This window comes from Pyrus communis, chromosome 8, assembly GCF_963583255.1.
Source record: "Pyrus communis chromosome 8, drPyrComm1.1, whole genome shotgun sequence".
In the NCBI taxonomy this organism is placed as follows: Eukaryota; Viridiplantae; Streptophyta; class Magnoliopsida; order Rosales; family Rosaceae; genus Pyrus; species Pyrus communis.
Genome location: NC_084810.1, coordinates 3933515 through 3949523, shown reverse-complemented (window position 1 = coordinate 3949523; position 16009 = coordinate 3933515). Strand labels below are relative to the sequence as shown.

The following is a 16009-nucleotide window of genomic DNA, read 5'->3' as shown; positions in this document are numbered from 1 at the left end:
TCAAAATCATATATATGTACGTGTATATATAGTATCAGTAATCATCATGCTATCAATTTTGTTAACAATATTTTCTATATTTATTATGGCATGAATCATATACATATACATATATATATATTTTTTAAACCCTAAAACTAAGGAGTCATTTATTTTCTAAACCCTAAAACTGAGGAGTCAAACATGTAAAAAAATACCTAAAATATCTAAATAGATAAAGAAAAAAAATACATATATATTGGTAGGTGTCACATCCCGGCCCGAGCCCCCACCACATTCCAGGCTCGACTCCACTGTAGCACAATATTGTCCACTTTGGGCCCCTACCACGCCTTCACGGTTTTGTTTCTAGGAACTCACACGTGAACTTCCCAGTAGGTCACCCGTCTTGGGATTGCTCTCGCGTGAACTCGCTTAACTTTGGAGTTTCGATGGAATCTGATGCCAGTGAGCTCCCAAAGCACCTCGTGTTAGGTAGAGATGAGAATATACATATAAGGCTTATAGGATCCACTCCCCTGGGCGATGTGGGATGTTACAATCCACCCTTCTTAGGGGCCCAACGTCTTCGTCAGCACACTTCCGGCCAGGAATTGGCTCTGATACCAAATTGTCATATCCCCGCCCAGGCCCCCACCGCATCCCCGGCTCGACTCCACCGTAGCATGATATTGTCCGTTTTGGGCCCCTACCACGCCCTCACAGTTTTGTTTCTAGGAACTCATACGTGAACTTCCCAGTAGGTCACCCATCTTGGGATTGCTCTTTCGCGAACTCGCTTAACTTCGGAGTTCCGATGGAATCTGAAGCCAATGAGCTCCCAAAAAGCCTCGTGCTAGGTAGAGATGAGAATATACATATAAGGGTTACAGGATCCACTCCCCTGGACGATGTGGGATGTTACAATAGGTATGACATACTGCCAGCATACAAAATCAATTACCAAAGCCATGCCATTAATTGTCGGTTTAGTAAAATGCCAACCGATTATGAAAAAAATGCCAAAACTATACCATACCATTATGAGCCGACCAATATGGTTCGGTCAGTAAATCAATTTATGGCAAAATTTCCCACCCTTAATGTTAAGTTAAATAATTAAACTTTGACAACTTAATTGAACAATTAAAGGATTTCTGATTTGATTGATTTTTCTATTACTTTTCGACCTTAAAATTACGTTGTTACTTTTATCAATTCCATTTCTTAGTTTTGTCATTCCTTTTCAGGAAACCAATCAAAATCTTCAATTATAAAAGGAGAAAGCACAACATTTCCTTGTTTTAGGTGGAAGTTTTCATTTTATCTTGATATGTTGCACTACATAGATATAGTATGTTTTGTTTTCTTGGGAATAAAGCAAAGAGTGCAACATTACAAAATGGAGTTCGGCAAGTCTTCAACCATGAATCATGACAAAGGTATACATATGTGTCTAATAAGCCCCTTTAATTCGGCATTCAAAGTCACTTGTCATTCGTTGGTTATTAGGGACATCTCGAAAACGTTTAGGCAATGATTTCTCATTTGTGTAGACTTCTTACCTGGCTTTACACGTGCGAAGGTGTACATTACAAAATTGCTCACTAAAAATTTGAAAGTAAAGTTTTTTACACACGTATTTTTCTAAATACGATCTACAAAACTTAAAATGTTTGAAAATGAACACGTAGTTTGGTCAAATTTAGAAGTTTGAGTGTGAAAAGAACTATATATTGTTAACAAGCATATGACAATTGCATTTGAAAATGACTGGAGTTGGAACATATGTTTTGGATTGTCAAACACCATATTTATATATTTTAACATATTTTCCTCGTTGTCTTCAATTTTGTTTATATATAATTCACATAGGTTAGATAAAGTCACAAAATAAAATGTATTTTATGTTTGATAATGGTAAGCAGACTTTTTCAAAAGTGACACTTTATAAATTCTCTGCTACTTCATACTTTTTGTGACATCCCGTCCTGAAATTATCGAAATCGTACGTGTGAAATGACTACCTTGCCCCTAGTTCATTTTCGTTACATTATTGGTTGTTTTGTGTGGTGTGGCATGTGCTGGGCCACACACACACACACACTATCACTCTCCTCTATCCCCTGTCCCTTTCCCTGTCTCTCTCTCCCGAGCTCCATTCCTTCCCTTCTCTTTGGAAACGTACGGACACACACACAACTACACCAAACCCTTACAGATTGAGGAAACCAAGTACACCTTCAAGCTCGTGAGGTTGAGAGGAGCACGATCGTACCATTTTCAGGTGAGAACTCTAACGTTTTCACGTCGTTTCGACAATGGCAGTTTTGAGTACTATTCATGCAAACGTAAATATTAACATTTTAGGAAATTTGAAGCTCGTAGGTAGCTTGGTGGTGTCCCAAGGAGCCTCGGAGTGCTTCGTTTGAAGAGTTTTGACGTCGGGATCACCGTGGTCGGAGTTGGCCGGTTTTGGATAGTTTGCGCAGGTAAGTTCTGGTGGTTTTTGACCCTTAAAACTTGTATATCGTTGTTCTACTAGTTCTAGGCGTCGTTTTGGTGCAAGAATCATGAAAAATGGTTGAGAAACGAGTGAGAAAACACGGTTTTAAAATTTCCCAGTTTCCGGCGCCAGCGACGTCACCGGAGGTTTGCCGGAGAAGAAGACGGAATATTCCGTCAAATCCGACGGAATATTCCTGACGCCGTTGACGGAATCCGTTAGAACTAACGAAATATTCCTCACGACGTCAGTTGACGCCGTCAGCGTGCCTGCGCGTGTGGCCGTGCCTTGGCCGGCGCGTGGGGGCGCGTGCGGCGGTGGAAAATTTTTCTAAAAATTTGGGTGTGATCCTGAGGTTGTGTAGAGCACGTTGGTATATTCATTTGTCCATTTTGAGCAATGTATGAGAAGTTATTACGAGAAGTTGGTTATGTGCTTTAAAATTGATGTTTTTATAGTTGTTTCGCATATAGGTGATACGTACCCTGAGGACGAGCGTGGTCACTCGAGGCAGGGGGGCTACGACCCTTCCACATACTGGTGAGTGGGCTTTTGGTTTTCCGTATATACCTATATACATTTATTTTCCCAGAAATTGTTTGAAAATGGTTAATTGTTTTATGCCATGCACCATATTATTATCGTTTATGCATCATTGCATACATTAGTAGTGGTATACATATACATATGCATATTGGGTGCCGTGGACGCACAGGTAAGTGTTATTCATATTTACATTCAGTAGTAGTTTGAGATGCTTAGAGAGCTCATAACCTGCACCCCCGGTGTTAGTGCTCTCGCCCATAGTAGGCCACAGTCCTTCACGTGATGTTCACCTCCCGCACCACACGCTCAGCTTGGATCCAAGTTAGGTGCACAGTCCTGTCGTACAGACCACTTTAGGTGGTTCCGACTCGTAGGTGACCCGCGATTCTTCGCACAGCCTTCACGTGATCGTAGCACTAGAGCGTATATATATGTATTACACCCAGGCCTGTCGTACAGACCACTTTAGGTGGTTCCGACTCGTGGGCAGGTTCAGTTGTTGAGTTTGAGATTTGAGCTCTATATGCAGCCGTACAGGTCACGTTAGGTGACTCCGGCTGCCAGATTATATGTTATCGTTACGAGATATACCTGAGCACTTGCATTTCATTATAAGGTTTTGACATGGCATTTTCTTGAGCATGATTGGCATACCCTTGAGCATGATTGGCATATCTATACATACGTATATATGTTATTTTCTGGGAAGTATACAGGTTTTACGGCGAGGGGTTAGAATGTATTTTACTAAATGGTTTTCGAAAAGCTTTGTTTTTGCCCACTCACGCTTTTGTTTTGCGCCCCTCCAGGTTCTAGTTGCTTAGCAGTTTCGGTGGTTTCCCAGAGGGCTTTTCTGGCATTTCTGACAGACACTCACCAGCGTAGGGTCACCTTCGGGTGTACTGTTGTCGCATCTTTTCTTTTGGACTGCTGTAGACTTGCTCTGAATTTGTGTTTCACTTACGCTAGCACTTGTTTTAGTACTTTGTATGCTAGTTTTTAATTATTCGTACTTTTTATATTACTACTTTATTAGCTTCCGCACGTGCACATGGTTACGTTGCCTTCGTGTGACGGCCAGCACGTCCTGATCTCGGTCGGGGTGTGTCACTTTTGGCATATGTCGTTTGCACAAAAATTAATATTAAATTATGAATTAAAAGAGCGTCCATAAAGAGTCAAACTTTAAACGAATATCCTCAACACTTCTCTGTTTGTTTTAAGACGTTTTACAAATTACATGCAAAAATACTCTTATGATTTCTTGTTCTACAATTTAGTGGGTCATAGCTCACAACAGAGCTTGTGCCTTGTGGTGCCATAATTTTGGCTCTCCCAGGCAAGCCGTAGATTCAGATTTGGTGGGATTTTTCAGTATGACAGTATTATTATAACATTGTGTTACTAATTTGCGGGATTTTTAGATTATAAGAGTATTTCTAAAACTTGAGTTGAAAAATCTTCATCAGCAATAACAGTAAATAAAGACATCATTAATATTTTTCAACCGAAATGTCAATTCTTATGTGACATGATGGAGATTGACAACAAATGTTCATTTCTATTTTTAGTTGTTAGTAAATACTTTTATCATTATTATTTTTAAATATTTATTATAATTATGAACATAAAAAATAGTTTAAATTTGATTATTTTCATAATAGTTTAAATTTGATAATGGAGAACAAAATTTATTTTTTAAAAAGGAGAAGTTAATAAGTCCAAATTAGTACTAATAGTCGAAAAAGGCAGCAACAATGTTTTTTTAATCGAAAATACAAATGTAATGTGATTGTCATGGATTAAGAGCCCTTATCCTTTATTGACAGTTTAAATCTTTTTGAATTAATTAGTAAATAAATATTATTAATTCCATGCAAATATATATATTACATATAGCAGGCGTGAATTAAACTAATTAATTAACACTACAATCTAAGTAGTAAACTCATCATCGTTCGAATCATAAGAGTATAAATTTATAATATCCATCAAAAATATAAAAACAAAAATAAAAAAATCTTTGGATTTGGGATGAACACAAAATGCATCCATGTCATGTTATCATATAGCCTGCTGCCTACCTGGCATGAAATAGATCGCCCGGTCATCATTCTCCGCCTTCTCTGCAAAGTCACTACGGATGATGGCCTACTCCTCTGCTGTCACCATCCGACTGCTCCCCTTACCAAAACGACATCGCCCCATGGATGAGCATATTCCCCCGTATCACACTAAACGACGTCATCTCCCGCCGTTTGGTTGCTTAGCTGGACGTCACTGTTTGGCTCAAGGTTTTCCCTGAATGGGCCAGCTGGCACGCCACTCTCTCCAGCGCATGGCCAGCTACTTCTGTCGAGACCCTCACATAATTACTTAAACACCCCTAAGTCATTGGTTATTCTCCATAATGCCGTTGTTTCGCCCCTATTTTTTTGGGCAGACGTTTTTTCACTTTTAACTGTGTTTTTCTCTCGGGCTTATCGAAGAGGAAGGGAAGACATCCCATCCGGATCTCTTACAAAGTTCTAGGAATTTTTGAGATCTGAATTTTTAAAATTTGATTTAACGGTTATAATTATTATAATTTTTAGAGAATTTTTTAGTTGTAACTATTAAATCAAATTTTAAAGGTCTAGATTTTTGAATTCTTAAGATTTGATGGAAGAGATCCGGATGGGATCTCTTCCCGAAGTGGGAAAGAAGGGGGAGCCAGGTGGCGGCCCAACATTAAAGGGTAAAAATGTAAAATAAGGGATAGTGGAGGAGGGTATTTTTAAAATGAAGGATTCTTTACCTTTATAATCTCTCTACCATTCCATACCCTCCTATTTGAACGGTTATGGTTAAGTTACGTTAACATCTTATATTGATTTTTTTTATAAAAATAATAAGATAAAAAGTAATATGTAAGAGGAGATAAAAAGAAATGAGAATAGGAAAGTAAAAAATTCTACACCTATGAAAACTTGGTAGCAGTTATTAAATCTTTGTGTTGGTTGGCCTTCTGGCTTGCGTAAGAAAGTAAAAAATCTGGAAAGTGCTGGAATCTAGGATAAATAGGTTGACTCAGAGAAATAACGACGTGCATGGATTTTTTATTTTATCATAAAAAGCAGTGAATTGTCACAATAATCTATTATTTTGGTGATCGAAAATATTTATAAAAGCATATTAATATTTTTTTAGCTATGATCGGGTAATTACCAACATTATAAATTGAATCTAACATGTATTGTGTGAAGTACGAACCTATAATTTATCATCAACTACTAAGGCACTCCTTGATGGTTAACAACGTACACGGATTGGATTTTGTTACATGATATCTCGTTATAAGTATACAATGCTATGTAAAGAGAAAATTATAAATAACACTGTATTATTAAACACGACAGTAACAAATCTGTTCCATATAAATGGTTCTTTAGAGAGAGATTATGGAAGTGAAAAGTAAATTGTAATTAGGTGTAAAGTAGGACACCATTGCATTGCTTTCATTGGTGGTCATTGTCAATAGTAGTGACAAAGGGTTGAGCTCCAACGTGGTTACGGGACCATTGAGCCTTCTCTTTTGTTTGGTTTTCCGTTTTGTTTCTATTTATTTTCTTGTTTCTTTTGTGGTATTACATCAAGATTGACCATGTTTAGTATATGTAATTATAATTCATAACTAACCCCCACCTACAACCAATTGGTTCTTAACACTATATGTTTTCAACTTGCACTTAATCACTTGCTAGCTCAATGCTTTTGACCTACCCAACATCAAACATTCTCCCAACTATTTGAGTGAGTTGGCCGTTAGATAAAACAATTAGCCTACTCAAATAGATTGATATCACATTAAGATTTTAGAGAGACAAATGAACAGTCCACTACATGTCGATCAACGTGCTTTGATGCGTGACAAAATCAAGTAGAGGTAAACCAGCGACTTGCCACTATTAATTGGTACAAAATTGATATTGTTTCCAACTTGAGTTTAACAACATAGTAGATGTAATGTATAGAAGTTAGTCAAAGCCTCTTGTGCACCTTTCTCTGCACTTATTATATTCGTTTCGTTTATTACACCGTTTCAATGTTAGACAGAAAATAGAAAATATATGTAGATTAAAAGCTAGATAATTGGATAAAACTCGTTTATGTAAACCATCCAAAGGAAATTGCATGGATGTATAAGGTGCCACCTTTCAATTCTAATGCCTTAAAGCAATTATGCATGATTGTAAATGGCACACAATAATCCTTAACCAATGCGAAGTCAATCAATTTATTCACAAAAGGGAAAAGAAAGTAAAGGTAATTAAAAAGAGTGAGCCCCAATATGCTCAGGTGTCACCAGTCCTTGTGTTTGTTCCTCACATCCCCTGGAGAGAGAGTACGCCATCACTTCACTTTTTCCAAAGGAAAAAAAAATAAAAATAAAAAAAAATAAACCACGATTTGTATAGTACGTTGTAATACTGTAATGTTTCGGTATTAATAAGATAATTTTATTTAAATTAAAAGTTAAATATTTTTTTTATTATTCATATAAGATGTTAGAACAATGGTATATGTGTGTCATAAAAATCATTAGTAATATTTCTTTTTGTTTGTAAATGAGAGGTTTTATGTTCGATTTTCTCGTAAAGTTGAATTTGAATCATATTATTATTAGTTTATTTTGAAATTAAACTCACTTCTTTCTCTTATTGTATATTTGCTAAAAGAAAAAAGAGAGGAGATTTTAGATTTATAGATTGAGAAGAAAAGGAGGAGGAAAATTAGGGTTAAAATACAAACAAGAGAAGTGGAGAGAAGCCTCAAAACTTGTCTCGTGAAGCAGCAGGTGAAAGAGAGAAAAAACAATCAATAAAAAAGTTCTCTCCTCTCTCACTCTCTCTCTCTCTCTCTCTAAGGACGGACTTCACATTCATTCGTTGCTTCCTTCTTTTATATCACGAGATCCCCATCCCGGCTTCTCTTTCCCTTCGCCTGTCTCTCTCTACCCCTTAATGTCTTCATCAGAACCTCTTATTCTCCTTCTGCTGCTTGTGGGGTTTTCTGCGTCTGTTTCTGCTAGCAGTCATTGTTCTTCTTCTCGGAGCAGCTTCACACCCACACATTGCTGAGGAAGACGACGACCCAGAGAGCAAGAACCGAAATTTACTGATTGAGAGAGAGGAAATCGGAAAAAAGATACGAACTTTACCTTTGTTTTCGGAAATGTCGCATTCCGGGAAGCCCATTTCGGAGCAGCTCGGCCTCGACTCGCTCAACGATCGATTCCGTGACTCGCTGAGTTGCGAAGCCAACAAGCCCGATTTCCGGGAACTCGATCTGGGTTCGCCCGTTTCGCCTCTTCGGACTCGCCTGAGCGGCGGCATCGCCACTGCTACAAGTAGTAGCTCCAGCTCCTCAGGATCGGTTTCCGGCCGAAATGGGCCCAACCAAGTTGCCAGAAGGGCCGATTCAACCCCTAACAACCACTCCGGCGAGCTATCCGGCTCTAGCGAGAGCAGTCCCACCGCCGCCGAAAGCGTCCGATCCGCCGGAAACGCTCGCAGTTTCAAACCGGGTAATACAAGAGCCGATTCGGGTTCCACCCACCCGCATATATACTCGGGTCAGAGCTCCGTGAGCTCTCCGCCGCCCAGTGTTTTGCCCACTGGGAACATATGCCCATCTGGGAAAATCTTAAAAACGGGTATGGTTCCGAACCGGAGCTCCAGAACCGACGTTTTGGGTTCGGGTACGGGGAATTACGGTCATGGGAGCATAATGCGGGGCGGTCAGGCTGCTAAAGGCGGTGGCACTGAAGCGGCGAGTTCCTTGAGTTCGAGGGCGAGCGCCGTGAGTTCGAGGGGTAGCGGCGGTGGCGGGGACTTGTTGAAGCGAACAATGGTGAGTGTGGATCCCGAGGAGTTGAAGAGAGCTGGGAATGAGAAGTACAGAAGAGGCCATTTTGCAGAGGCTTTGAGCTTGTACGATCGGGCAATTGCATTGTCTCCGGCCAATGCTGCCTACCGGAGCAACCGGGCGGCGGCATTGACGGGTTTAGGACGTCTGACGGAGGCGGTGAGGGAATGCGAGGAGGCGGTGAGGTTGGATCCCAATTATGGCAGAGCTCACCAGCGTTTGGGGTCTTTGTTTCTTAGGTGAGTTGTTGGGATGTAAAGCAGTAAAGCTCAGTTATTTTCTCTGAAACTGATGTGATTAGTGAATTGGGTTAGTGTTAATCTTGTTAAATAGTTGGTCAACATTGTTGAGAATGCCTCTATTTGCTTGTTCTTTGGATCTGCTGTGGTTTGCCCTTGTTGTATGTTGATTTTCACAAGAGTTGATGTGTGCATACAATATCCGCGATTCAATCTAGTAATTGATTGAATTGGATAAGCGTGAATAGTTGTATTGCAGTTTGCTAATTACTCGACATCTAAGCTTATCGGAAGCTTCTTAGAGGTTTTCGGTGTAGTTTCAAACTTTCTGGGTTCATTTTGTTTTACATTCTTAGGATCCAGTCTTTTAGCTGTTTTATGGAGCTGTAGGTGGATTGAATTTTAATATTTCTCTCCAGCTTAATGTAGCAGGAAATTTACTTGACAGAATCCTATCTATCGCAGGTTAGGGCAGGTCGAGAATTCCAGGAGGCACCTTTCTTTTCCAGGGCTGCAGCCAGATCCAGCTGAGTTACAGAAATTGCAGGCAGTAGAGAAGTATCTAAAAAAATGTACAGATTCCCGTCGTGTAGGAGATTGGAAAAGTGTATTGAGGGAATGCGAATCTACCATTGCTTCTGGAGCTGACTCTTCTCCTCAGGTAAATGTCGATTCCTGAGTTTCTGTAAGTTCTGTATATGTGGATTGTATTATTTGATTTAGTGAAAAATAAGCAAAATGCTGAACTTGTTCAAATTGAATTTACAGCTCTCTATGTGTAGAGCGGAAGCACTTTTGAAGCTCCACCAAATTGATGATGCTGAATCAGTCATATTGACTACACCTAGATTAGACACTCATTCCAACCTTTCACAATCTAAGTTCTTTGGGATGCTTTCTGAAGCTTACACTAACTTTGTCTTGGCCCAAATTGAATTGGCATTTGGAAGGTGAGTTTAAAGATTTTAGGCTTCATCCGAAATAAGATGGTTAAGGGTTTTGTGGAGAGTGAGAATAGATGATGGATGTGTTGCAGGTTTGAGAATGCAGTTACTGCAGCTGAGAAAGCAGCGCAGATTGATCCCCGAAACATTGAAGCTGCAGTGCTGCTGAGTAATGTGCGCTTGGTTATGAGAGCTCGTGCCCGGGGTAATGATCTCTTCAAGTCTGAAAGGTTCACAGAAGCTTGTGCAGCATATGGAGAAGGTCTGAGGCTCGATCCTTCAAACTCTGTTCTCTATTGCAATAGAGCAGCCTGTTGGTTTAAACTTGGGATGTGGGAGCGTTCCCTTGAAGACTGCAACCAAGCCCTATGTATTATACCCAATTATACAAAAGCCCTTCTCCGACGGGCTGCCTCAAACAGCAAGGTAAATGCATGTCTAAACCTCTTCATTTTTTTTTTCCTTCATATAATTTTCTTTTAAAAAAAATGCAACTTAGTCTGTTATATTTTTGTGTATTACAGCTAGAAAGATGGGTAGAGGCTGTAAAAGATTATGAGGTCTTGAGGAGGTTGCTTCCTGACGACAATGAAGTTGCTGAATCTTTGTTTCATGCTCAAGTTGCATTAAAAAAATCCCGTGGGGAAGAAGTTTCTAATATAAAGTTTGGCGGTGAAGTGGACGAAATACTAGGTCTTGAGCAGTTCAGAGCTGCGATATCTTTACCGGGTAGGCCTTCCCATCTATACTTATGTCATCTTTTAATTTGTACACCTGCATCAGTGCACAAGTGCCTAAAAATCGCATTTACAGGTGTCTCTGTGGTCCATTTCAAAGCAGCCTCTGATTTGCAATGCAAGCAAATATCACCTTTTCTGGACACGCTTTGTGGTCGCTACCCATCCATGAATTTCCTCAAGGTAAAATTGATGATCGATGTTTATCATATACTAGTTTGACTGAAATTTGCATGCTCCTGTGATTACTACTAAAGTACATTAAGAGAATAAATGTTTTTATACTTATTACGGTCATGGATCATAGGTTGACATTGAAGAAAACGTAGCAGTTGCGAACACCGAAAATGTGAGGATTGTACCAACATTCAAGATTTACAAAAATGGTAGCCGAGTGAAGGAAATGGTGCGCCCCAGTCACGATATGTTGGAACACTCGGTCAGGCATTATAGCTTTTAGAACTCATGACTGTACTGTAATTCTGCATCTCAGCCAGATTTTTGAGTTTTTCCTGTTGCTACCCCGCACCCCAGTTTGTTAGGAACTCCCAGTCCGTTCCGCCTCCCACCATATAAGGATTACCAGATACCTGTGACATAATCGGAATCACCAATAATGTCATTAGCAGCCTATGCCAGTGGATCCCAGAGAGGTAGCGTAGTGTTCCTTGTTCAGTTTTCATTTATTCATTCATTCCTCATTGCTCTCTGGCTCCAATTTGTTCCTCCTTTCTCCTATGCCCTCTTTCCCTCCCATTTTCTTTTGCAGTATCTTCAATCTCGTTTCATTTCTCATTCCGATGTAGGCTGGCCTGGTTCCTGGATCCCCACTTCCAAGAAAACAAAAATGAATCTGTGTACTATTGTTTAATTTGCCTTTAGTTATATTTGAGAGAGAGAGAGAGAGAGAGAGAGAGTGAGAGAAGTAGATAGGTAGGGAGGGGGAGAGAGAGAGAGAGAGAGAGATGAGGGTTGCTGGGTGTAGAAGGGGATCATCTGTACATGTATATGTGATGATATATACAAAAAGAAATCAGGAGGGAGATTAGGATGTGTGGTGGGTGCTTACTGAGTTTGTGAATGAAGGATGGATATGTTATTATTGTCGTTTCTTTCTCAAACCAATTATTCAACAATAAATTTTTTATATTCTCCTTGTTTCTCACTCTACATTGTTTCTATTCTGTATCATCTTCTCTCTCACCTTGAATCTGCATCTAAAATAATCCAATCATGTTGTTGAGTCAATGTGTGTGTTCTGCTCGCAAGCGTTTCTTGTAGAAGTGCTCGTTATAGAAGAACATTGAACCTATGAAGAATCCGAGTGTTTGACGGAAGCATTTGGAGGTGCTTTTCCAAAACGGAGAAATTTTTAGTTGTGACGGGAACATAAGTGGTACATCACGTGTTTTAATATGAGTGGTGAGAAATTTTATTTTTTAAGTTATTAATTTTTTAGCACACATATCCCATCATTTCTATAATAAGACGTAGTGTACCATTATGTGTATCAGTCACACTGAAAAATCTATCATTCAAAACGCGCCTCTATGACCTAGTCAAAAGTGCTTATAGCTGTAGAAAAACGATTTTAGTTTTTCCAGAGGCAGTCCCAAACAGGCTCTTATGTCATTTGTTTCTCAACAATCTAGGGATGTATGACACATGGTAGTTTAATTAACAAAATTCAAGAACTCTAGGGAGTATTAATCAACATATTAGCGTTAATGCTAGTCTCGACTGCCTGGCACCTTCGCAGGTGAGATTGGTGTTTTGGATTATATAATATTTTAAAATTTTTAATCATTAAATCTCGATTATTGTATTTTAAATAAATATTTAATGGCTAAACCCTCCGGATATAAAAATACTCTGGAGTACGGTACAAATTTAGGTGGGCTTAGTTTTTTGGTACTGATGTGTTTTTATAAAAAATAGGAATAAAAAAAAGTTGAGGTTAAAAAAATGTTTGGTAAACACTTAAAAATAGCTTATTTTCACAGTTTTGGGTGAAAATAAGCTGAAAATGTGAAACAGCAAAAATGAGCTTATTCTCACAGCACAGCAAAAACAGTTTTTTTTCAAAGCATATCAATACTAAACCAGTCCTTAGTAACCATGTTTGGAGTGTTGGAGGAAACTGATTTTGTAGGAATAGTTCATGGGGGTTTTTCCCTAATGGGAATTGTTGACTTGGCTGCAGAAAGATTAAAGTGTGGGGTTTAATGAACGTTGGTGTTCTTAACTTCTTGTTAAGAATTAGATAGACTTGGTCGTTGAAACTATTCAATTCAATGACCTTTTCTTCTTCAACAAGATTCCCCTCCTTTAGTGGAGAAATTTTCGCAACACAAAAGTGACTAAATGCCATCCTTAACGGTAACTTTTAGCTACGATCGGCATTCTATCATGCGATGTTAACATTCTTATTTCTGTTCTAAGTTATTATAATATTTATTGGCATCAAGCACTATTGTCAAGTGATATTTTTATTTTTTCACTTGTAAATTGAAGGTCTTATATTTGATTTTCGCGAATGATAAGTTTGATACTAAATTATTATGGCTGATTCATTTTGTGACTTAACTCAAAATCTTCTGCCCTTGAGTTTTGATATAACACGCATTAATTTTTTAGTGTTACAATTTGCTTATAATATAAAACGTGAATTAGTAACACTCACCGCCACACCTCCAAATATATGCTTCTTTCTCATTCAGCAAGACCTTTGATTAATGGTTTAGCCAAACAAATTGGCCTACACAGATATGCTCTTTCATTATTGGATTCTTTTGTTTGTCCCTCCTTTTTAGCCAACCACTAATTGGTTGCTTAGTTGCTAATCATTTGATTATCATATCAATTTGTTTGCATTATGACATAATATTTGGGGTGCGCTACAGTGCTTTGCATGACATGGATGTGAGTATTTAAGTTGGCAGCTGCTGCTATCTTTATATTTTTTTTTCTTTCTGTCAAAGATAATTTTCATTAATTAAAAACTAATACAAGAAATAAAAAGCTCAAAGATAGTTCAATTACAAGTATAGTCTAAAAGCAAATACACCGAAAAGTTAAAAAAAAAAAAAAAGCAAGCTCATGACAACAAAAATCCTAGATCTGGAAGAATGCATACTCCACCACGCCGGCTGCGCCACCATTGCCAATCGGCCACTATCACCGAGATAAAGAACCCACGAATAAACTGGATGAACGGAAAATGGGGGTGAGTAAGCCACCTGCACAAAAGCCTTCTCGTAATCCTATCAAATAGTGCTAAATTCACTTTAATAACCACCAAATACCAAAGTGCGTTGCTCAAGAGATACGCACGATGGGCGAGTAGCAGAGGTTTGCGGTGGAGGATTGACGCTGCTATCTTTATCTAAGAAACATTTGCAAGTTGTTTAGTGTTAGGTGACATTTCGGTTCAGTAATGCAATGTTAGATGAAGAAAAAGTAAACAACATTGTATCATTGTATTGTTAGAATTGAACGCGACAATGACAATGAATCTGTTTATTGAACTAAAATGCAACGTGAGGATGGACCATTGTATATGTAAGTCATCCTCCCAAAGAGGCAACATATTAATTACTCAATACACAACTTAACTTATCAGGCTGAATATAAATTCCAAAAGGTAGGTGGTGGGTGCTAATATCAAATGTGTGTCTGAGGGCGGTTGGGCGGCTGGCGCTGACGGCGACCACCGCACTAAGTAGGCCTATTGCCTTCTCAACTTTACTTTCTAACAATCTTTGATTGATTGTTATGTTTGGGAAGGCACTGATTGTGATTAGGGACTGTCTTTGCGTGCCGTCTCAAATCGCAATGAATTGAATTTATTTCTTTTGTACACAACCTTTTCCTTTCTGATTAGGGACTATCCCTACGTTCATAGGGCAGCTTTTGATGATCCTTCTTGTAAATAAGTGTATAGTAGAGTATGTGGTCATATATCTTAGTGGATATGGTGTTGAGTTTCTATTCATACGTTCTGAATTCGAAACTTTTCATCTCGTTAGTTATTGTAACAGTTTCAAAATATATAATAGACGATTTCGTTCATTCTTTTTAAAGAGCTAGTCTTTAAAATGACTTAAAAGACGTACAGTTTCGACCATCAAATTACATTACTATAATGAAATATGGTTATATTCCCGACCATTAAGTTACATTACAATAATGGAACATGATAGGTCTCTGGGTGAAGGGAAACATATGAAATGTGAATGTGTTGTAGAGCGAATTGTTTAGGATATGTTTGTGAATGCTTATGGCAATGCTAAACGTGTTTTTAATAACTAAAATTGCTTTTAACCGGTAGACGAAAATAGAAAAACTAGATTTGTGAGGGATAGAAAAAACTTGTGCAACCATTTATCAAACATTGCACAAGTATCTGTATTTTAACAAAGGCGTTACCCAAGATGATTAGTGGAACTCGGCCTAAATTATGTTGACAAAAGAATTCTAAATTCAAGTCAGATGAACAAAAATCATTGAATGAAAAAATTATAGATAAAATTAGTTTTGAAAGCGATGCATTTTAAAAGTTTTTGATTAAAAGATCCTTAAGGTTGGCATAACTCCTTACTTTGCAATAAAAATCGAGAGAAGTGATCCCTGAGTTTGTCCATTGAAAATCATCTTGGTTATTCCGTGAAAAATTTGTCAATATTCTCGTTAAATTGTCATGTTACCAACCACGTAACCACCTTTTAAGCGTATCTTGTCAAACCAACTCTTCCACTTAATAAGGATATTGACAAATTTTCACAGAAAGACCAAAATAATTTCGATCGACTAACTCAGTACCATTTTTATCAATTTTTATAGTTAATAATTAAGAAAGATTAAGTGATTAGTTATACCAACCTCATAGATTATTTTGATTAAAAAGTTTAAGAATTAAAACAAAAAAAGTATTATTTCAAACTTTGGAAGAAATTAAAAAGAAAAAAGAAATGTGAGAGGGGACAAATGTGGTAGGCGATCCCTTCCTCCTAATCCATCAAATTAGGGAATTCGTGCAGTTGAAAATTAATTCAACGGCTGAAGTTATTATAACTTTTAAAGTGGACCCTTATTTGTAGCTGTTAGATCAATTTTTAACAGCACAAATTTCCTGACTTGATGAATTAGGAT

General features: G+C 38.2%; 1 protein-coding gene across 1 annotated transcript; it reads left to right on the top strand.

Moving 5' to 3' along the window:
* The first annotated feature begins 7874 nt into the window (after positions 1 to 7874).
* On the top strand, positions 7875 to 11881 carry LOC137742349 (TPR repeat-containing thioredoxin TTL1). Its single transcript, XM_068482198.1, has 7 exons — positions 7875 to 9177; positions 9643 to 9838; positions 9946 to 10127; positions 10214 to 10547; positions 10646 to 10850; positions 10935 to 11041; positions 11166 to 11881. The coding sequence occupies exons 1-7, from the start codon at positions 8246 to 8248 to the stop codon at positions 11316 to 11318; spliced, it is 2109 nt and encodes a 702-aa protein (XP_068338299.1). The 5' UTR covers positions 7875 to 8245; the 3' UTR covers positions 11319 to 11881.
* Positions 11882 to 16009: the final 4128 nt, after the last annotated feature.